General features: G+C 42.8%; 1 protein-coding gene across 1 annotated transcript; it reads right to left on the reverse strand.

The window, feature by feature from the left end:
• Positions 1-836: 836 nt before the first annotated feature.
• gucd1 (guanylyl cyclase domain containing 1) lies at positions 837-23630 on the reverse strand. The gene is made up of 6 exons (XM_034171288.1): positions 23271-23630; positions 14035-14119; positions 3650-3815; positions 3471-3562; positions 3146-3387; positions 837-1814 (listed from the first exon to the last, which is right to left on the reverse strand). The coding sequence occupies exons 1-6, from the start codon at positions 23350-23352 to the stop codon at positions 1723-1725; spliced, it is 759 nt and encodes a 252-aa protein (XP_034027179.1). The 5' UTR covers positions 23353-23630; the 3' UTR covers positions 837-1722.
• Positions 23631-24233: the final 603 nt, after the last annotated feature.

A 24233-nucleotide genomic window follows, 5' to 3' on the forward strand; every position in this document is an offset into this window, starting at 1 on the left:
AGATTCAAACTACTGTAAAAAGTTAGTGTTTCTGTCAAAGGTGTAAATATTTGGAATAATGGCCCAGACAATATAAAATCACTTGGTAGTTTGGTTGGTTTTAAAATGTTGTGTGGGCCGCTGAAGAGGAGGTACTGCTGGCCCACCACCACCAGATGGCGCCCTGCTTGAAGTGCGGGCTTCAAGCACGAGAGGGCGTCGGAGCAACCGGGAGTGACAGCTGTCACTCATCATCAGCACCAGCTGTCACTCATCCACAGTTCATCACCACCACCATAAAGGCCGGACTACAACTCCACCTCCCCGCCGAGAAATCAGCCACTAGAGAGGTAATTTCTCTGCTACGCTTAACTCTGACTTAGAGTCTGAACTTCTTTGCAGCCGTTTTCCTGTGATGTGCCTTATCTGAGGGACTGGCGTTTGGTGTGATCAGCGACGGCTTCGCTTCACACTCCAACCAGATAAGTGGTTAGACAGGAGCTGCACGAGTGTGTGATTGGAGGTGGAGGTGCTCCCTCCCAAAAGAACACAGACTGTGATCGATTGTGGTCTGACTCTGTTGTGCACTGCTGCTTGCATGTTTGTGTTTTTTTTAAATTCAGCTTCATGGATCAGTGTATACTTTGGAGCAGTTATGATGGGTATATGTATAATTTTATATACATATGTATAATTTTTGATTTTGGGTATAGGGGTAGGCCTTTACAAGCTTCTGCTTCTGCCTGCACCCTTTCGGGCACATGGGTGCATTGTTGGACTATTTTATTTCTCTCTTTCATTGTATGATTTTTGCTGTTCTTGACCTGTGTGCTGAATAAATTAATTCACTCATTCAATCTATACAGTTTTAATGATAGAGTGAATGCAAGTCCTTAAATATTTATAAAGATATTAAAAACAGAAAATGTTCCATATCTTTATTTATAGCTTCAACTCAAAATAAAGATTGCAGTTTAAAATGTGCTATTTCTTCATAACAAAAAGCACCATTAGGAGCACGTCACCTGAATGATTCAAACCACCAGTTCAAGGCAAAGCTGAAAAATGTATGTCCATTAGTGCAAAAAACGTAGGCAAAATGATAAAAGAACTGACTAACCTTCTACATCATCTTCTCACAGAGGTCCACCTGTCACTGTTTTACTGTTTTGATCAAAAACAGTCCCCCATGCTGCCCGCCCCAAACCGCACCGTGACCTGAATGAAAAGTGGCGAGGTCACCGCGCCCACCTGCAGCAAACAGTCTCACGCCGTGGTCCACGCTGTCTTGCAGCCAGCGGAGTCTGGAGTATTGCACTGAAGTAAATCAGATGTCACACCTTGAGGGCAGTAATTTCCTGAGACGTTCAACACACTGTTCCCTGTTTACAAAAAGATCTGAGCAGAAAGTGATGATGACTTTAACAGAAGCTTTTTTTTAAAGGCATGTGTACCGACCTTTAACAGAATCATCAGCCCTGAATTATGAGAACAATATTTCATTCATCGTGGTTTCATAAATATGGGTTTGAGGTCTCCACAGATTGAATCTCTGATGGATCACATGTTAAAAATCATTTAAACGAGCAGCTCAGTTCATGTTGTGGAACATTCCAGGTGTTAATCCTTCAATGAAAACACGAGTTCAGAATTTTCCAAGTGAGCAGCGGGACGTATTGATGCCGAGCAGAAGGTCCACAACATTCTAATGCACAGCGAAGGACGAGTCCTCCAGACTGCTGTTCAGCTCTCCTTAAATACCAGCAGGATGTCTTCATCTGTTCCGTAGCTCTGTCGAGCCTCCTCAAAGTTAGTGGTGCTGGTACAGCACACCCCTAAAAAAACACACGTTAGTCACCAGCTTGGGAGAGAAAAAAAATTAAAAAAAATTAACAAGCCACACCGCACCTGTCAGTCACCAACCGGGCACACTGGTTAAAAACTACACCTCACTCGCCTGTTCGACGCAACCCTAAAAACCGCACCTACCCGTCACTCGCCTGTTCGACACACCCCTAAAAACCGCACCTACCCGTCACTCGCCTGTTCGACACACCCCTAAAAACCGCACCTACCCGTCACTCGCCTGTTCGACACACCCCTAAAAACCACACCTACCCGTCACTCGCCTGTTCGACACACTCCTAAAAACTACACCTACTCGTCACTCACCTGCTCGGCACACCCCTAAAAACCACACCTACTCGTCACTCACCTGCTCAGCACACCCCTAAAAACCATACCTACTCATCACTCACCTGCTCAGCACACCCCTAAAAACCACACCTACCCGTCACTCACCTGTTCGACACACTCCTAAAAACCACACCTACTCGTCACTCACCTGCTCAGCACACCCCTAAAAACCACACCTACCCGTCACTCACCTGTTCGACACACTCCTAAAAACCACACCTACTCGTCACTCACCTGTTCGACACACTCCTAAAAACCACACCTACTCGTCACTCACCTGCTCAGCACACCCCTAAAAACCACACCTACCCGTCACTCGCCTGCTCAGCACACACATCAGCAAAAATAATGTAGATACCGATATAGTTGTGAAAGGCTCATATCAGATGATATTACTGGTCAACCAGTTTATTTTTATTTTACAGTCACGCATCAAATTCAAAAGTGAGTTCAAACAAAAAAACAACAAAAAAAAAGTCTGCAAGTGACAATTATTTAAAATCAACTTCAACCTGACAACACTACAGAAATAATCCTCCGTCATAATTAACACCCTGCATGTAAACCGAGGATCTGCACCTGTGCAGCAAATCTGATCAGGAACAGATTACAGGAGCTGTAGAGATTAATGAGGAACGATCTGATCAGGAACAGATTACAGGAGCTGTAGAGATTAACGAGGAACGATCTGATCAGGAACAGATTACAGGAGCTGTAGAGATTAACGAGGAATGATCTGATCAGGAACAGATTACAGGAGCTGTGGGGATTAACGAGAATCAATCTGATCAGGGACAGATTATGGAAATTGTGGGGATTAATAAGAATTGATCTGATCAGGAACCGATTACAGGGTCTGTGGGGATTAACCAGAATTTAATACTCATTTACACTTCAATCATGTAGCTGAAGACAGAAGAAAATCTTATATCACGTTCTGCTGTGTGTGTGGGCGTGCCAGGTTACTTACGATCAGAATATGCAGGGTTGTTGTAGAAAATGCAGCCGCTGCTCCTGCTGAAGCCGCACACGACCACAAAGTGACCCTGGTAGTCCGGCTTCCTGCAGAAGCACTTCTGGCCCACGGGCAGGAAGCAGCAGTACTTGACAGGTGAAGAACAGTCTTCACACGACAACACCACAGCGTTCACCAGCACGATGGCAACATGACCCTCGGCTAGGTGAGACTGGATTTCCTGAATTGTCACAGAACTATGAGAAGACAACCAGAGGTCACACGCTGTAGTGTGGAAAACCTCAAAGCTCACAAAGTGAATGAAGTGCACAAAACTCACCATTTCTTCACCATCACCCCTTTATTCTCTGCTTTAAGGAAGAGCTCGTTCACTCTGTCTTCTTCTGTATCAAAGTGCTTCTTGTAAAACGACTGTCAATCACAACAAAAGACAGCAGAGTATGACTGTTTAAAAAAGGGTTTGACAGAGAAGAAAACATCTGTGACTCTGCAGAGTACCTGATTCCTAAAACCCTTGTCAACGCCCAGAGTTTGGGTGCAAAAGCAGTGTTTAACTCCGAGGTGGCACATGAGGTAGGCCAGGTCAATGGTCCACACACTCCGAGTCATTTTCAGCTCCCAGTAAGCTCTCTGAAACTCCTCCTCACTGACTGGGTGCAGATACCTGATGATTGACAGGTGGGGGGGGGGGGAATAAATGTCAAAAAGACCAAATATGTCACAATTTTCAACTATGGGATGTCCAAGTGAGACATACACAGCAGGAGCACTGACAGAGTGCATTCCTCCACCAACTGACAGGATGGCAACAATTTGTTTTTAAACTTTTTATTTTATCACATTTTCAAGGAACATTTTCAGAACAAAAAAGAGAAGAAGAAGAAAAAAAAAAAACTTATTTCCATCATCATCAAGACTCAGAATGACAAAAGAGAAGGGCTACATAAAATAAGTTTCTGTGTAGGCTCTCAGTTGTCCAGGTGGTTTCCATAGTAGAGAAGCTTGAATCTTCGACTGGACTGGGTTGCTTGACGCGAGGACGTTTTGCTTCAAAACGCAGAAGCTTCCTCAGCTAAAATTCTTGCTCTGGTAGTCTGACTTCTGTCTTGACTCTTGTAGAGAAGAATAAACAAAAGCCACAAGAGCTGGAGTTTTAAACCTAACCAGACCCCTCCTACCGAGCGGCAGACTGCTATAAGATAGTGACTAAACAATAGCTCTAATGACAGGGCAGCTGTCCCTCCTAACGATGGGACTGACGCCTCTCCTGATGGCTCCCTTGACGACTCTCCTGATGATGTGAATGACTCCTTACCATGAACAAAAGACTGAAACTGCTTTGACCTGAGTACCCCATTGTAAACAGGGGACAAAGCGTGTCTCAGACCCCCTCCCCGGTTAAGGCTGGGTTTCAACTGTTTCACATACAACCCCTGGCAAGAATTATGGAATCACCGGCCTCGGAGGATGTTCATTACTATGCGTGTCACTATGTGCGCGCACATCAGGGACCCGGATGTCCAACTGTACCTACGCCATTTGGCATGACTAAATCGGCAGGCCTTTGCGAATAAACAGCAGTAAAGACAACTATATCAACAATGGTTGTGAATGTGCGTACAGTTTGTTTTCAGCGGCGACCCAAAATGGTGACCGTAACTACGTGGAAGTGACATAGGCCCGACCGTACCTATTTGTCCGGTGTGGTGTACATTTCTTTCCCTACAGCTCACACTGATTCTAAATGTGTATATAATGCCTCCTTGACCCCTCTCTCAAACCATTTCTTCTCTCTGGCTAAGATTTTAACTTCCTTGTCCTCAAACGTGTGGTTAGTGTCTTTAAGGTGGAGATGAACTGCAGACTGAGGGCCACTGGAGCCCTCTCTGCGGTGCTGGTATAGCCTTTTGTGTAAAGGTTGCTTAGTCTCACCTATGTAGTGTTTGTTACAGTTTTCCTGACATCTGATAGAATACACTACATTGCTCTGTTTGTAACTAGGGATCCTGTCCTTAGGGTGAACTAATTTCTGTCTCAAGGTGTTAACCGGTTTAAAGTAAACTGGGATTTTGTGCTGTCTGAAGATCCTCTGTAGTTTTTCCCCTACTCCTGCAAAATAAGGGAGAGACACTCCTCTTCTTCTTGTCTCCGTCTCCTGTCTATCTGGTCTCTTTGTTCTCTGGGACTTCTGCGCTTTGTCCAGGGACCATCATGGGTACCCACATACTGTGAGGGCTTTCCGGATAAGTTGTTGTTCTTTAGCCCTTGCCAGCTTTTGTGGCTTCTGTTATTCTTCTCTACAAGAGTCAAGACAGAAGTCAGACTACCAGAGCAAGAATTTTAGCTGAGGAAGCTTCTGCGATTTGAAGCGAAACATCTTCGCATCAAGCAACCCAGTCCAGTCAAAGATTCAAGCTTCTCTACTATAAAATAATAAGGTCAAATTAGAGCTTTTAAAAAAAGTAGTAGATAAAATAACAGAAATGAATCATAAGTCTGTACATCACAATGCCGGGGGATCTTCATGTTGATCTGTTTCAGTGGATAAATATTCACCCCATTTTCTCCATCGTTTTTCTCCTTGGTCTTTTTGGGGTCTTAATGAGTAGGTCATTTGTTCTACAGTATATAGCTGCTTAACAGTGTTAACAAAACAGGGCTGTGGTGGGACATATATTCTGGAACCAATGTTTTGTGATTGATTTTTTTACTTGCCGCCAGCAGAATCTTACAGAGGTAAGCATCATTCACATTCATACCCTCAGGGATTCCAAGATAAAAAGTTGTAAAAATCATGCAAATATTAAGACCTAGTACCTTTGATATAATTCTTGTCACCTTACCCCAGAAAACCTGGATAACAGGGCAGGACCAGAATATATATGTGTGATCAGCCATGACCTCTCCACATTCCCTCCAGCAATTGAATTCGGTGCCACTTTGTTTTGATTTCTGTTTAGGGGTGAGGAAGAATCGGATCAGGTTCTTCCAGCAAAAGTCCCTCCAAGTCTTTGAGTTTGTGGAGGATGCCTGTGTTTTCCAGGCGCTTAGCCATATGTCCTGTGTTATTTCCATGTCTAGTTCGCTTTCCCATCTTTGTTTCATGTAGTCCGTGGTAACCATCTTCAGAGAAGTGAGGCTGCGGTATAGCTGACTTACAAGTCTTTTATTGTTACCAGAGACATAAGAATTTATGAATATTTGAGTGACTGCAGAGGGGCTGCTCCTTTTCATTGTTTCACCAAAATAGTCTTGCAGCTGCAAATAGCTAAAGAAATCCTGTCTGCCCAAACCGTACATCTCGCACAAGTTATTGAAATCAGACAGTTTTCCTTTTTTTTTTTTTTTAATCAATTTTGCACAAGGATGTAATACCACGGCGAGCCCATTGCCTAAACCTCTGATCCAGTATTGCAGGTTTGAATTCCAGATCATATGCCGGCCATCTAAGTATTTTCACCTCATTTAAAAGCTGGAAGTGTTTTATCACTTCCCCCATACATTCAAAGAAAGATTTAGAAATTGACTTGTAGTCCGTGATGTCTCAATTTTCCCCCCATGGCCCAGTAGTGACTGTACTGGTGTGTTTGTTAATGATACTCTATAGTCTTCCATTTGGCCTCATATGATGGGTTACACCAGTACACTAGGGGTCTTAATTGTGCTGATATATAATAATCTTTTAAGGATGGTAGGGCCATGCCTCCCCCCCCCCCCCCGGCAGCAGTAATGTGGTAAATTTTTTGTCCCAAGACATGAATTTGAATCAAAACATGCGTTTGGTCCAATCCCTAAATTGTCTTTGGGGGATTTCTATTGGTAGTGATAGGAAATTATACAATAGCCTAGGAAGGATATTCATTTTAATCGCTCTTATTCTGCTGCCGAAGTCGAGAGGGAGCAGGCCCCACCCTCTGAGATCTTCAATTATTCTTTTATTATTGTAGGTATAATTAATTTTAAATAATTGTGAGAGGTCCTTAGATAGGCTGATCCCAAGATATTTCTTCGTCTTTGTCTTTTGGCTGTTCCCGTTAGGAGTCGCCACAGCAGATCAATCGTTTCCATCTCACCCTGTCCTCTGTATCTTCCTCTGTCACACCAACCACCTGTAGGGAGTAGGTTGCAGTTTCCCGAGGTGGTGCAAACATCCCTCCGCCCCGACATAGTGCTGTGGTCGGCAAAAGACCAGAAGATAATCCTGGTCGAGCTAATGGTGCCATGGGAAGAGGGCTGCGAGGAGGCCCACGAAAGGAAAGCTGCAAAATACCAACCTCTGGCCCAAGAATGTCGAGACAGGGGCTGGCAGGCATGGGTTTTCCCTGTAGAGATAGGGTGTAGGGGCTTCCCAGCGAAGTCTACATGGAGCTTCCTTTGTGCCATTGGGATGGACGAGCAGAGTAAAAAGCAAGCGGCTCGCCGGATGGGGGAGGAGGCAGAACGTGCCTCATGCTGGATCTGGAGCAAAAGGGAGGAGGAGAGCTGGAAGTCGGGGGCAGATGGGCAGTGAGTTGGCCACTCACTGCGGGCCCACCAACTGGAGGGTGTCGTGGTTTAGGGCTGAAACACCCAGAGAAGGTTGGATACCACCTGATGACATCTGCCCCAGGCCTAAAGCTACAGCTACCTGCTAAGGTAGCTGAGGAAGGCACTAATAAGTGTATTCATTAAGTGCATGTCCTCTCTCAGCACATCCATGAACCTCCTCTTTGGTCTCCCTCTTCTCCTCCTGCCTGGTGGCTCCATCCTCAGCATCCTTCTCCCTATATACCCTGGGTCCCTCCTCTGCACATGTCCAAACCATCTCAATCTCGCCTCTCTGACTTTGTCTCCAAACCGTCCCACCTGAGCTGTCCCTCTGATATTTTCATTCCTAATCTTGTCCATTCTTGTCACTCCCAAAGAGAATCTCAACATCTTCAGCTCTGCCACCTCCAGCTCTGCCTCCTGTCTTTTTGTTAGTGCCACTGTCTCTAAACCATACAACATAGCTGGTCTCACTACTGTTTTGTAAACTTTCCCCTTCACTCTTGCTGATATTCTTCGGTCACAAATCACTCCTGCCACCTTTCTCCACCCACTCCACCCTGCCTGCACTCTCTTCTTCACCTCTCTACCACACTCTCCATTACTTTGAACAGTTGACCCCAAATATTTAAACTCATCTACTTTCACCACTTCTACTCCTTGTAACTGCACTATTCCACTGGGCTCCCTCTCATTTACACACATGTACTCAGTCTTGCTTCTACTGACTTTCATTCCCCTTCTCTCCAAAGCATATCTCCACTTCTCCAGACTAGACTCAACTTGCTCTCTACTCTCACTACAATCAATCAATCAATCAATTTTTTTATATAGCGCCAAATCACAACAAACAGTTGCCCCAAGGCGCTTTATATTGTAAGGCAAGGCCATACAATAATTATGTAAAACCCCAACATTCAAAACGACCCCCTGTGAGCAAGCACTTGGCTACAGTGGGAAGGAAAAACTCCCTTTTAACAGGAAGAAACCTCCAGCAGAACCAGGCTCAGGGAGGGGCAGTCTTCTGCTGGGACTGGTTGGGGCTGAGGGAGAGAACCAGGAAAAAGACATGCTGTGGAGGGGAGCAGAGATCGATCACTAATGATTAAATGCAGAGTGGTGCATACAGAGCAAAAAGAGAAAGAAACAGTGCATCATGGGAACCCCCCAGCAGTCTACGTCTATAGCAGCATAACTAAGGGATGGTTCAGGGTCACCCGATCCAGCCCTAACTATAAGCTTTAGCAAAAAGGAAAGTTTTAAGCCTAATCTTAAAAGTAGAGAGGGTGTCTGTCTCCCTGATCTGAATTGGGAGCTGGTTCCACAGGAGAGGAGCCTGAAAGCTGAAGGCTCTGCCTCCCATTCTACTCTTACAAACCCTAGGAACTACAAGTAAGCCTGCAGTCTGAGAGCGAAGCGCTCTATTGGGGTGATATGGTACTACGAGGTCCCTAAGATAAGATGAGACCTGATTATTCAAAACCTTATAAGTAAGAAGAAGAATTTTAAATTCTATTCTAGAATTAACAGGAAGCCAATGAAGAGAGGCCAATATGGGTGAGATATGCTCTCTCCTTCTAGTCCCCGTCAGTACTCTAGCTGCAGCATTTTGAATTAACTGAAGGCTTTTTAGGGAACTTTTAGGACAACCTGATAATAATGAATTACAATAGTCCAGCCTAGAGGAAATAAATGCATGAATTAATTTTTCAGCATCACTCTGAGACAAGACCTTTCTGATTTTAGAGATATTGCGTAAATGCAAAAAAGCAGTCCTACATATTTGTTTAATATGCGCTTTGAATGACATATCCTGATCAAAAATGACTCCAAGATTTCTCACAGTATTACTAGAGGTCAGGGTAATGCCATCCAGAGTAAGGATCTGGTTAGACACCATGTTTCTAAGATTTGTGGGGCCAAGTACAATAACTTCAGTTTTATCTGAGTTTAAAAGCAGGAAATTAGAGGTCATCCATGTCTTTATGTCTGTAAGTCAATCCTGCAGTTTAGCTAATTGGTGTGTGTCCTCTGGCTTCATGGATAGATAAAGCTGGGTATCATCTGCGTAACAATGAAAATTTAAGCAATACCGTCTAATAATACTGCCTAAGGGAAGCATGTATAAAGTGAATAAAATTGGTCCTAGCACAGAACCTTGTGGAACTCCATAATTAACTTTAGTCTGTGAAGAAGATTCCCCATTTACATGAACAAATTGTAATCTATTAGACAAATATGATTCAAACCACAGCAGCGCAGTGCCTTTAATACCTATGACATGCTCTAATCTCTGTAATAAAATTTTATGGTCAACAGTATCAAAAGCAGCACTGAGGTCTAACAGAACAAGCACAGAGATGAGTCCACTGTCCGAGGCAATAAGAAGATCATTTGTAACCTTCACTAATGCTGTTTCTGTACTATGATGAATTCTAAAACCTGACTGAAACTCTTCAAATAGACCATTCCTCTGCAGATGATCAGTTAGCTGTTTTACAACTACCCTTTCAAGAATTTTTGAGATCACAATGTCATCTGCAAACATCATAGTCCATGGGGACTCCTGTCTGATCTCATCTGTCAACCTGTCCATCACCACTGCAAACAAGAAAGGACTCAGAGCTGATCCTTGGTGTAATCCCACCTCCACCTTGAATGAGTGTCATTCCGACTGCGCATCTCACTGCTGTCACACTATTCTTGTACATGTCCTGCACTACCCTAACATACTTCTCTGCCACTCCAGACTTCCTCATACAATGCCACAACTCTTCTCTTGGCACCCTATCATAAGCTTTTTCTAAGTCCACAAACACACAATGTAACTCTTTCTGTCCTTCTCTGTACTTTTCCAACAGTATTCTCAGAGCAAACATTGCATCTGTAGTGCTCTTTCTCGGCATGAAACCATATTGCTGCTCACAGATCTTCACCTGTTTTCTAAACCTAGCTTCTACTACTCTTTCCCACAACTTCATGCTATGGCTGATCAGCTTTATGCCTCTGTAGTTACTGCAGCTCTGCACATCACCCTTGTTCTTGAAAATAGGAACCAGCACACTTCGTCTCCACTCCTCACGCATTCTCTCACTTTCCAAGATTTTATTAAACAATCTGGTTAGAAATTCTACTGCCATCTCTCCTAGACATTTCCATGCCTCCATTGGAACGTCATCTGGACCAACTGCCTTTCCACTCTTCATCCTCTTCATAGCAGCCCTCACTTCTTCCTTGCTAATCTCTTTTACTTCCTGATTTACTCTCACCACATCATCCAGCCTTTTCTCTCGCTCATTTTCTTTATTCATCAACTCTTCAAAATATTCCCTCCACCTTCTCAGCACACACTCCTCACTTGTCAGCACATTACCATGTGCATCTTTTACCACCCTAACCTGATGCACATCCTTTCCAGCTCTGTCTCTTTGTCTGGCCAATCGGTACAAGTCCTTTTCTCCTTCCTTACTATTCAACTTCTTGTACAGCTCGCAATATGCCTTTTCCTTTGCTTTTGCCACTTCTCGCCTTACGCCGCATCTCCTTGTACTCCTGTCTACTTTCTTCATCTCTCCGACTATCCCAAAACTTTTTCGCCAACCTCTTTCTCCTTATGCTTTCCTGGACCTCTTCATTCCACCACCAAGTCTCCTTGTCTTCCTTCCACTGTCCAGATGTCATACCCAGTACTGCCCTAGCTGTCTCCCTCACCACATCTGCAGTACTTTTCCAGTTGTCCAAAATTGCTTCCCCTCCAACTAGGGCTTCTCTCACCTGCTCGCTAAATTTCACACAACAGTCTTCCTCCTTCAGCTTCCACCATCTGATCCTTTGTTGAGCTCTCACTCTCTTCTTCTTCTTTACCTCATCCTACAAACAACCATCCTATGCTGTCTAGTGACACTCTCTCCTGCTAACACCTTACAGTCTGTGATTTATTTTAGCTTGCATCTCCTATAAAGAATGTAGTCCACCTGTGTGCACCTTCCTCCACTCTTATACGTATGTTACCCTGTGCTCCTCCCTTTTCTTAAAGTAGGTATTCACCACAGCCATTTCCATCCTTTTTGCAAAATCAACTACCATCTGTCCTTCCCCATTCCTATCAAGGATAGGAATGGGGAAGGACATTACTTCCTCATCACCTCTGTTCCCTTCACCAACATGCCCATTGAAGTCTGCTCCTATCACCACTCTTTCATGCTTGGGGACACTCTCCACCACCTCATCTAACACACTCCAAAAATCTTCTTTCTCCATCTCACAACCTACCTGTGGGGCATATGCACTTATGATATTCATCATCACCCCTTCAATTTCCAACTTCACACTCATCACCCTGTCAGACACTCTCTTAACCTCCAACACACTTTTAACATACTCTTCCTTTAAAATGACCCCAACACCATTTCTCTTCCTGTCCTCACCATGGTACAACAACTTGTACCCACCGCCGATGCTCCTGCTCTTACTTCCCTTCCACTTGGTCTCTTGCACACACAAATGTCTACCTTCCTCCTCTCCATCATATCAGCCAGCTCTCTCCCTTTACCAGTCATACTACCAACATTCAAAGTCCCCACTCTCATTTCCACCCTTCTAGTTTTCTTCTTCTCCCGCTGTTCGTGGCAATGTTTTCCTCCTCTTCTTCGTCGTCTTCGCCCAGCAGTAGCCCAATTTCCACAAGATATTTAATGTGGGATGAATTCCAGTCAAATTTCTATTTTGTGGTAAACTCCCGCGATGGTGTATAATTGAATTTTTTATTTGGGTTTTATGTATATTGAGGGCATACCCTAAATATTCTCCATATTTTTCACTTTCATTAATAATGGCAGGCTTGAATCAGGGTCTCCAGTCGTGACCAATATATCGTCTGCATACAAACTTATTTTGTATTCTGCTCCCCCAATATAGATACATTGTATATCTTTTTCCTGGCATATTGCTTGGGCTAAGGGTTCAATAAGCAAGTTAAAGAGGCTAGGCCTGAGCAGACAGCCACGATGTAAAATTATTGAATTAGAAAAATGACCATTAATTTTAATTCTTGCTGTGGGTGAGGAATAAAGGGTTTGGAAGGATGGCAACATTTGTTTACATAATTATGGTGTCAGAATGTTACCAAAAATCATTCAGCTGCAGAACCGGCCTAAGTCCTGTAGGTATGCAACTGATCCATCCCCAACTTCCAAAAGTAACTGTCTTTCTGCCACGACCAGGGGAAACGTGGGCGCCCTCTTGGCGCTTTCCAGCTGCTGGAGTGAATCAACAGTGAGGCACATGCGTGCTGGATCACGTCCAAAGAAACACCTCATGTGGACAAAATGTCCCAGCTGACAGACTTGCCACACAGCACCATATGGTTTGTATTTGTGGGGTAGTGGCCAAGCGGTTAATGTGCGGAAGGTTCGTGGTTCAAGGCTGCCCATTCTGCATTTAATGTGGAGTTGCCTGAGGAAGGGCACCCGGTGGAAAACTTGTGCCATATCAATATACAGATCTGCTGTGGTGACCCAGAGGGACTTATTTTACCATATGGATTGTATTTGTATCGACCATCATGAAAAGGGGACGTGTCATTTTAATATTTCACATTTCATGTCATGTCCTATGCCTGTATCAAGTTTTAAAGAATGTATACTGAAGATTGACGTAAATGAAATCCAAGACATATTCAGTGAAATGACTAGTCTACAGAAAACCACCTGTAAAAATAAAGATTTGTATGGAAACAACCCATGACCGTCTAAAACTGTCATTCCTAAACGGTTATTAATGCAATATTGTTGCGTGGGGAGGTTCAATCTTTTAAACCAGTATGGATAAGTCATTTCTTTGAGGACTGTATACTATGATGTTGTACATTTTCTAGATGAGATGACTTTTTTTCTTCTGGCAGGGTTCCAAACTGAGGTCGTGTCCTCACGACTGCAGACCTATAGTCTGGAACTAAACTGGTAAACGGCTGCATTTGTACAGCAATTTTCCCATCTGATGCAGATACACAAAGTACTTTACAATGATGCCTCACATTCATGATGCTTCCATTTAAGACACCGAGTTGCACAGCAGGAGCAACTTGGGGATGAGTGACTTTCCTGTCTGCCGGGGTGAGAACTGATGGCTGTCCGGTGAAAAGCCCATCTCTCTCTAACCTGCAGGTCCCCACTTCCCCAAGCAACACACAAAAACATGAGCCACAGACAAAAGTTGTCTTTCAATACTAATGAAATTAAACGCAATTTGAGGCATGTTCACGTCTCCATCACAACACATGACGTGGGACAGACAGAAAATGCAAACTAGAAAAGGTCACTTTAAAGACTGATTGAGCAGGTTGAACATGCACTTACTCGAGGACCATTTTGGAGCAGGCTAATCCGCAGTCCCAGTGGTACAGCTGTCGAATGACGGGCACTTTCAGCAGAACAGGATCCTCTGAAAAAAGTCTGGCGTTATGACTGACCTCAAACACACCATGTTGAAGGTGGCGTCTGATTTTGCTGTTAAAGGAAAACTTGAGGGAAACTCCACAGACAGCACTGAGAAACAGATCCTCTTGTGTTTTGTTTGCACCCCTTACCATTGTGAAAATGGTTAAGCATCTCAAAATAAATAAATAAATAAAATAAAATAAAGAAAAAAGGCCACAGTATTACCCCGGTAGCAGCTTTCAGATTTGTGGCAATTTTGTTCACTTCGTGAAAATGCAAAAAATGTACATCGGTCTGTTTCAAACCAAACTGCAACAATTCACTCCATTTGTCAAGTTACAGTAGTGTTCACAATAATAGTAGCATCTGCTGTTGATGCTACAAAGTCAAAACTATTATGTTCAAACTGCTTTTTTAGCAAACCTGTGAATCACTAAACTAGTATTTAGTTGTATAACCACAGTTTTTCATGATTTCTTCACATCTGCAAGGCATTCATTTTGTTGGTTTGGAACCAAGATTTTGCTTGTTTACTAGTGTGCTTGGGGTCACTGTCTTGTTGAAACACCCATTTCAAGGGCATGTCCTCTTCAGCATAAGGCAACATGACCTCTTCAAGCATTTTGACATATCCAAACTGATCCATGATACCTGGTATGCGATATATAGGCCCAACACCATAGTAGGAGAAACATGCCCATATCATGATGCTTACACCACCATGCTTTACTGTCTTCACTGTGAACTGTGGCTTGAATTCAGAGTTTGGGGGTCGTCTCACAAACTGTCTGCAGCCCTTGGCCCCAAAAAGAACAATTTTACTCTTATCAGTCCACAAAATATTCCTCCATTTCTCTTTAGGCCAGTTGGTGTGTTCTTTGGCAAATTGTAACCTCTTCTGCATGTCTTTTATTTAACAGAGGGGCTTTGCGGGTGATTCTTGCAAATAAATTTGCTTCACACAGGCGTCTTCTAACTGTCACAGCACTTACAGGTAACTCCAGACTGTCTTTGATCATCCTGGAGCTGATCAATGGGTGAGCCTTTGCCATTCTGGTTATTCTTCTATCCATTTTGGTGGTTGTTTTCCGTTTTCTTCCACGCGTCTCTGTTTTTTTTGTCCATTTTATAGCATTGGAGATAATTGTAGGTGAAGACCCTATAATTTTTTGCACCTGCGTATAAGTTTTCCCCTCTCCAATCTACTTTTTAATCAAACTACGCTGTTCTTCTGAACAATGTCTTGAATGTCCCGTTTTCCTCAGGCTTTCAAAGAGAAAAGCATGTTCAACAGGTGCTGGCTTCATCCTTAAATAGGGGACACCTGATTCACACCTGTTTGTTCCACAAAATTGACAAACTCACTGACTGAATGCCACACTACTATTATTGTGAACACCCCCTTTTCTACTTTTTTTTTTTTTACTAATAGCCCAATTTCATAGCCTTAATCAATCAATTTCAATCAATTTTATTTATATAGCGCCAAATCACAACAAACAGTTGCCCCAAGGCGCTTTATATTGTAAGGCAAGGCCATACAATAATTACGTAAAAACCCCAATGGTCAAAACGACCCCCTGTGAGCAAGCACTTGGCTACAGTGGGAAGGAAAAACTCCCTTATAACAGGAAGAAACCTCCAGCAGAACCAGGCTCAGGGAGGGGCAGTCTTCTGCTGGGACTGGTTGGGGCTGAGGGAGAGAACCAGGAAAAAGACATGCTGTGGAGGGGAGCAGAGATCAATCACTAATGATTAAATGCAGAGTGGTGCATACAGAGCAAAAAGAGAAAGAAACACTCAGTACATCATGGGAACCCCCCAGCAGTCTAAGTCTATAGCAGCATAACTAAGGGATGGTTCAGGGTCACCTGATCCAGCCCTAACTATAAGCTTTAGCAAAAAGGAAAGTTTTAAGCCTAATCTTAAAAGTAGAGAGGGTGTCTGTCTCCCTGATCTGAATTGGGAGCTGGTTCCACAGGAGAGGAGCCTGAAAGCTGAAGGCTCTGCCTCCATTCTACTCTTACAAACCCTAGGAACTACAAGTAAGCTTGCAGTCTGAGAGCGAAGCGCTCTATTGGGGTGATATGGTACTATGAGGTCCCTAAGATAAGATGGGACCTGATTATTCAAAACTTTATAAGTAAGAAGAAGAATTTTAAATTCTATTCTAGAATTAACAGGAAGCCAATGAAGAGAGGCCAATATGGGTGAGATATGCTCTCTCCTTCTAGTCCCCGTCAGTACTCTAGCTGCAGCATTTTGAATTAACTGAAGGCTTTTCAGGGAACTTTTAGGACAATCTGATAATAATGAATTACAATAGTCCAGCCTAGAGGAAATAAATGCATGAATTAGTTTTTCAGCATCACTCTGAGACAAGACCTTTATAATTTTAGAGAGATTGCGTAAATGCAAAAAAGCAGTCCTACATATTTGTTTAATATGCGCTTTGAATGACATATCCTGATCAAAAATGACTCCAAGATTTCTCACAGTATTACTAGAGGTCAGGGTAATGCCATCCAGAGTAAGGATCTGGTTAGACACCATGTTTCTAAGATTTGTGGGGCCAAGTACAATAACTTCAGTTTTATCTGAGTTTAAAAGCAGGAAATTAGAGGTCATCCATGTCCTTATGTCTGTAAGACAATCCTGCAGTTTAGCTAATTGGTGTGTGCCCTCTGGCTTCATGGATAGATAAAGCTGGGTATCATCTGCGTAACAATGAAAATTTAAGCAATGCCGTCTAATAATACTGCCTAAGGGAAGCATGTATAAAGTGAATAAAATTGGTTCTAGCACAGAACCTTGTGGAACTCCATAATTAACCTTAGTCTGTGAAGAAGATTCCCCATTTACATGAACAAATTGTAATCTATTAGATAAATATGATTCAAACCACCGCAGCGCAGTGCCTTTAATACCTATGGCATGCTCTAATCTCTGTAATAAAATTTTATGGTCAACAGTATCAAAAGCAGCACTGAGGTCTAACAGAACAAGCACAGAGATGAGTCCACTGTCTGAGGCCATAAGAAGATCATTTGTAACCTTGACTAATGCTGTTTCTGTACTATGATGAATTCTAAAACCTGACAAACTCTTCAAATAGACCATTCCTCTGCAGATGATCAGTTAGCTGTTTTACAACTACCCTTTCAAGAATTTTTGAGAGAAAAGGAAGGCTAGAGATTGGCCTATAATTAGCTAAGATAGCTGGGTCAAGTGATGGCTTTTTAAGTAATGGTTTAATTACTGCCACCTTAAAAGCCTGTGGTACATAGCCAACTAATAAAGATAGATTGATCATATTTAAGATCGAAGCATTAAATAATGGTAGGGCTTCCTTGAGCAGCCTGGTAGGAATGGGGTCTAATAGACATGTTGATGGTTTGGATGAAGTAACTAATGAAAATAACTCAGACAGAACAATCTGAGAGAAAGAGTCTAACCAAATACCGGCATCACTGAAAGCAGCCAAAGATAACGATACGTCTTTGGGATGGTTATGAGTAATTTTTTCTCTAATAGTTAAAATTTTATTAGCAAAGAAAGTCATGAAGTCATTACTAGTTAAAGTTAAAGGAATACTCGGCTCAATAGAGCTCTGACTCTTTGTCAGCCTGGCTACAGTGCTGAAAAGAAACCTGGGGTTGTTCTTATTTTCTTCAATTAGTGATGAGTAGTAAGATGTCCTAGCTTTACGGAGGGCTTTTTTATAGAGCAAGACTCTTTTTCCAGGCTAAGTGAAGATCTTCTAAATTAGTGAGACGCCATTTCCTCTCCAACTTACGGGTTATCTGCTTTAAGCTGCGAGTTTGTGAGTTATACCACGGAGTCAGGCACTTCTGATTTAAAGCTCTCTTTTTCAGAGGAGCTACAGCATCCAAAGTTGTCTTCAATGAGGATGTAAAACTATTGACGAGATACTCTATCTCACAGAGTTTAGGTAGCTACTCTGCACTGTGTTGGTATATGGCATTAGAGAACATAAAGAAGGAATCATATCCTTAAACCTAGTTACAGCGCTTTCTGAAAGACTTCTAGTGTAATGAAACTTATTCCCCACTGCTGGGTAGTCCATCAGAGTAAATGTAAATGTTATTAAGAAATGATCAGACAGAAGGGAGTTTTCAGGGAATACTGTTAAGTCTTCAATTTCCATACCATAAGTCAGAACAAGATCTAAGATATGATTAAAGTGGTGGGTGGACTCATTTACATTTTGAGCAAAGCCAATTGAGTCTAATAATAGATTAAATGCAGTGTTGAGGCTGTCATTCTCAGCATCTGTGTGAATGTTAAAATCGCCCACTATAATTATCTTATCTGAGCTAAGCACTAAGTCAGACAAAAGTTCTGAAAATTCACAGAGAAACTCACAGTAACGACCAGGAGGATGATAGATAACAACAAATAAAACTGTTTTTTGGGACTTCCAATTTGGATGGACAAGACTAAGAGTCAAGCTTTCAAATGAATTAAAGCTCTGTCTGGGTTTTTGATTAATTAATAACCTGGAATAGAAGACTGCTGCTAATCCTCCGTCTCGGCCCATGCTACGAGCGTTCTGGCAATTAGTGTGACTCGGGGGTGTTGACTCATTTAAACTAACATATTCATCCTGCTGTAACCAGGTTTCTGTAAGGCAGAATTAATCAATATGTTGATAAATTATTATATCATTTACTAACAGGGACTTAGAAGAGAGAGACCTAATGTTTAATAGACCACATTTAACTGTTTTAGTCTGTGGTGCAGTTGAAGGTGCTATATTATTTTTTCTTTTTGAATTTTTATGCTTAAATAGATTTTTGCTGGTTATTGGTGGTCTGGGAGCAGGCACCGTCTCTACGGGGATGGGGTAATGAGGGGATGGCAGGGGGAGAGAAGCTGCAGAGAGGTGTGTAAGACTACAACTCTGCTTCCTGGTCCTAACCCTGGATAGTCACGGTTTGGAGGATTTAAGAAAATTGGCCAGATTTCTAGAAATGAGAGCTGCTCCATCCAAAGTGGGATGGATGCCGTCTCTCCTAACAAGACCAGGTTTTCCCCAGAAGCTTTGCCAATTATCTATGAAGCCCACCTCATTTTTTGTACACCACTCAGACAGCCAGCAATTCAAGGAGAACATGCGGCTAAACATGTCACTCCCGGTCCAATTTGGGAGGGGCCCAGAGAAAACTACAGAGTCCAACATTGTTTTTGCAAAGTTACACACCGATTCAATGTTAATTTTAGTGACCTCCGATTGGCATAACCGGGTGTCATTACTGCCGACGTGAATTACAATCTTACCAAATTTACGCTTAGCCTTAGCCAGCAGTTTCAAATTTCCTTCAATGTCGCCTGCTCTGGCCCCTGGAAGACAATTGACTATGGTTGCTGGTGTCGCTAACTTCACATTTCTCAAAACAGAGTCGCCAATAACCAGAGTTTGATCCTCGGCGGGTGTGTCGCCGAGTGGGGAAAAACGGTTAGAAATGTGAACGGGTTGGCGGTGTACACGGGGCTTCTGTTTAGGACTATGCTTCTTCCTCACAGTCACCCAGTCGGCCTGCTTTCCCGGCTGCTCGGGATCTGCCAGAGGGAAACTAACGGCGGCTAAGCTACCTTGGTCCGCACCGACTACAGGGGCCTGGCTAGCTGTAGAATTTTCCACGGTGCGGAGCCGAGTCTCCAATTCGCCCAGCCTGGCCTCCAAAGCTACGAATAAGCTACACTTATTACAAGTACCATTACTGCTAAAGGAGGCCGAGGAATAACTAAACATTTCACACCCAGAGCAGAAAAGTGCGGGAGAGACAGGAGAAGCCGCCATGCTAAACCGGCTAAGAGCTAGTAGCTGCGCTAAGCTAGCGCATTACTAAAAACACACAAAGTGAATAATGTGTAAATAATTTAGAGGTGATTCAGCAGAGGGAGTGCTTTAGTTAAGGCACGTGAAGATTACACTGTGAAACAAATCGTTATCTAGTTAACTAGATCAATCTAACTGCGCAGATTAAACAGCTAACAGATACAGAAAAACACCGCTGTGCTCCGGAACAGGAAGTGATACAATACCGCAGTGAGAGCCAACCACCAGTAGAGGCCTAGGGAGTGTGCATATCATGAATGCTTGGTCTTGTTGGATTTGTGAGAATCTACTGAATCCACTGGTACCTTGTTTCCCATGTAACAATAAGAAATATATTCAAAACCTGGATTAATCTTTTTAGTCACATAGCACTACTATTATTCTGAACACTACTGTATTCCTGAGGGCACAGTCTGCTTTCATAACTACTTCAGTGTCAGTTATGACAAGCTAGACTAAATACTGACACCAAGATATGGAATGGTAAACAGACTATTTTTACTGCACTTTCCATTCGAAGCAGAGTCTCACAGGGCTTTGCCAAGCAAGGCAGCTCAACTGCATCCTGGGAGGAATTTAGGGATGACATCCTTGCTCAATGACACCTAGTGACTTACTGGCTGATGACATATTAAACCAGCTATCCTCTGGTTATCCTTTGCATTTACACAAATAGAATAAAAGTTCCACAAATCTGAGATCGTTTTTAAATCATCTTAATCCTTTTTGGGATAATCTAATCTAGATTTGACAAGTAGTTTTGTAATGTAATGTAAGTAATGCCTGAGTTTAGACATGACATAAAAAAAAGACATTGCTTCACATTCCACTTTAGTTATGCAGAAAAGTTAAATTAACACTCATTTTTATGTGGCTCATCAATTAAACTTAATCCAGAACTAGCATAGAGTAAAACTTAGGTCCAGAGTAATATTAATTTAAACATTTTTTGTAAAAAAAATGTTGTAATAATAATAATAATTATTATTGTAATAATAATTATTATTGTTACTATTATTATCATCATCATAAATAGTGGTAGTTGTATGAAAAAGGTCTTCATAAGTGGACCTTTAATCAAGGGATGTTGTGGAGAGCACCCCCCCCCCCCCCACAACACCCTCTTTCCGTCTGGATCCCTGGTTTGCCTCTCTGAGCAGGACCAATCAAGATTTTGTGCATTTATGTGGAAAGCGTGACCCGATTGAAAGGTAAGAGGAGTTAATCAGCACATTTATGTCACGCCCTCCCCAAAATAAATTTTAGGCATATTTTGGGTAAAAAACAAAAACAAAGAAACAAACAAAAAAACTTAATGTCTGTTGTTATGAGTCGTGGGACAACAGTTGTGTTTTTACGAGGTCTGTGAGAAAAGTATCATACCTTTTTATTTTTTTCAAAAACTATATGGATTTGATACATATGTTTTTACGTCAGCCAAGCTTGAACCTTCGTGCGCATGCGTGAGTTTTTCCACGCCTGTTGGTTGCGTCATTCGCCCGTGGGCAGGCTTTGAGTGAGCACTGGTCCACCCCTCTCGTCATTGTTTCATTGCGAGGAAATGGTGGAATGATTTTGGCTTTTTTTCCATCAGAATTTTTTCAGAAACTGTTAGAGACAGGCAGCTGGAAACCATTCGAAAAATTTATCTGGCTTTCAGTGAAAATTTTACGGGCTTCACAGAGAATAAGGACTGTTACTACAGCTTTAAGGACGGCCCACAATGGTGCTTGGCGCGCCGCGCTCCGAGCTGCCATCGAGAGGCAGAAACCACCACATCATTTCTAAACGGATCGCTGTGTGGAGCTGGGACCGTCGTGTGCAATTTCTCTGGTTATCACAAGAGCTGGACATCAGCCATTTTCCGGCAGATTTCACTTTTAACAAGAGATTTTGTCATGGAAAGCCGCGCGGAGGCTTCGCGCGTCACGACCGATTCGCTGATGAAGCGAGACAAAGGAACACCTCCGTTTCGGAGTGCCAGGGGACAAGTTGGGACATGCCCAGCTCTCCACAATTTCTCTTATACTCACTCGACTGGTAAGCACTGAAAGCCGAGATAGGCACGTCCCAACTTGTCCCCTGGCACTCCGAAAACTGTACGCACACTCACAACAATTGTTGATATAGTTGTCTTTACTGCTGTTTATTCGCAAAGGCCTGTCGATTTAGTCATGCCAAATGGCGTAGGTACAGTTGGACATCCGGGTCCCTGATGTGCGCGCACGCATAGTAATCAGCGAGCCGCTGAAAACAAACCACCGTCACGCTCATTTCCTACTTGATGTCCATTGCGCTTGCATCGTTCTGCCACATTTTTTTCTACTTAATATACACCAGTTTTCACAGAGAATGCCACAATCGTGTGCTGCAGTAATAGTGCTTCAAAGGCTGGGAACGCCACAGCCGCAGCCAAAGCAGAAATGTGAAGCGTCTCGACCAGCCACGCCCCAGGCCAATGAAGGTGAAATCAAAGCTTCATTTTGGCTCACCTCCTGCAGCTGCCTCTCTTGGTGAACCTGCTACAGCAGTAACCTCACCCAGAGAGTTCCTGCCTCCAGCTGACCTGAGTGACCATGAGGACTCGCCTTGTCCAACGTCACGATTACATTAACATGGAACAGGTGTCCTAAAAGGAAGAGTTGGAACGCCTGAAAGTGGAGAACTCACAGCTGAAGACAGAATGCATTCCTGCGAACTGAGAAGAATGAGAGAAGCAGAATGTGGCACTTTGGGAGCTTGAAAAATGCACTTTTTGATCTTTTAACTTATCGTGGTTGGTACAGCCAACTACAACACACAATCATAGCATTCTCTGTGAAAACTGGTGTATATTAAGTAGAAAAAGCCACGTCAAAATGCTGCGAGTGTGATGGACGTCAAGTAGGAAATAAGCGTGACAGCGGTTTGTTTTCAGCGGCTCACTGGTTACTATGTGCGTTGCTATGGGCATGCACATCAGGGACCCGGATGTCTGACCCTACCTATAGCCAAAGTAAACCCTCTTCTGGTCATGGAAGAATCTCCACATCGTTCAATTTAACAGTGGTTTCACACAATATTAAGGATTTACTTAAAATGCCTGATATGTGCAAACAGGGTGGACTGAAAGGTGCAGGACGTGCAGGAATCAAAAATATCGCAGGAGTGTACAGGAGGACTGAAAAAAAAACCCGTTTGTGTGCAAACATAACTTAAAAAAACGAGAATCAGAGCAGTCAGTGGATTTCCACTTAACACAAATCCAACTCCAAACATGCTCAGATTAGCATTAGTGGCTGCAGTCACTCACCTGTCATTCTGTTGTGCTGCTTCCTATGAAACGAAGCGCTGCCTCGATGAGAGCTGATCACTTTGTTTAACTGCAGCTTCATCAGTGATCGACAGAAACCAGCTAAACGAAAGCTAACTGCTAGGCTAACAGTTAGCCCGCTGGTAGCAGATTAGCACATCGATATTCTGCTGGTACAGCTACAACTACACCTGAATCGAACTGTCTAAAAATCCCTAATATTTTAAAGGGAAAACTCCATGACTGCTTTTTCCCCACCTTCTAACAATGCTTCTATCTACACTCTGCCAATCGTATCTAACCCCTGATCTCTACCTCTCTGTTGTTTACTAACCCATCAGATCGTGTTCTTGTTCGGTACTACGTGATCTGACGCAGTGCTGCCCCCTTGCCGTATGGAGGTGTCAATTATTGATAGGATTACAAATATTCCATTCGAGCAGCCAGTTTTCATAATAAACTACTTCGCCAACACTAGCTTCCAATCCACAAATTTTTACCTTGGAAAACATTTTCGAGGTCAAAATCCTGTTAAAAGTGGCTTTTCAAAAGCTAAACTATAATACAGACTATCAAGATCAAAAGGGCTTGTCAATGTTAATATCATATATCTGCTAAATCCGCAATACGGATCAGATGCAACAACATCTGATCCGAACAAACAGCCTATTCAGTGTCACAAATGAGAGTGATTGAGCCACTTTTGATTGAAATATAATGCTAAATGTACACCAAATGGGCTTTTCAATATTAAATTCAAATGTTCACAAAATCTACAATCTCGATCAAACTTTATCAGGCGACAGTGAGTACCAGTCTGCATCTCAAATATGAGCGTGATTGGGGCATTTTTGATTAAGATATAACGTAAAATATACATTAAATGAGGTTTTCAATGTTAAATGGCCACAAAATCTGCAATCTGGATCAGATCTGGACCAAACTTTGTCATTCGATAAAGGA

Source organism: Thalassophryne amazonica, chromosome 5, assembly GCF_902500255.1.
Source record: "Thalassophryne amazonica chromosome 5, fThaAma1.1, whole genome shotgun sequence".
Taxonomy (NCBI): Eukaryota; Metazoa; Chordata; class Actinopteri; order Batrachoidiformes; family Batrachoididae; genus Thalassophryne; species Thalassophryne amazonica.

Coding starts and splice junctions, on each gene's coding strand:
- gucd1 (XM_034171288.1), bottom strand. CDS start 23,352: ATGAAGCTGCAGTTAAACAAAGTGATCAGCTCTCATCGAGGCAGCGCT. Junction 14,120..23,270: donor GCAGCACAACAGAATGACAG/GTGAGTGACTGC, acceptor GACTTTTTTCAG/AGGATCCTGTTCTGCTGAAA. Junction 3,563..3,649: donor ACAAGGGTTTTAGGAATCAG/GTACTCTGCAGA, acceptor TGTGATTGACAG/TCGTTTTACAAGAAGCACTT.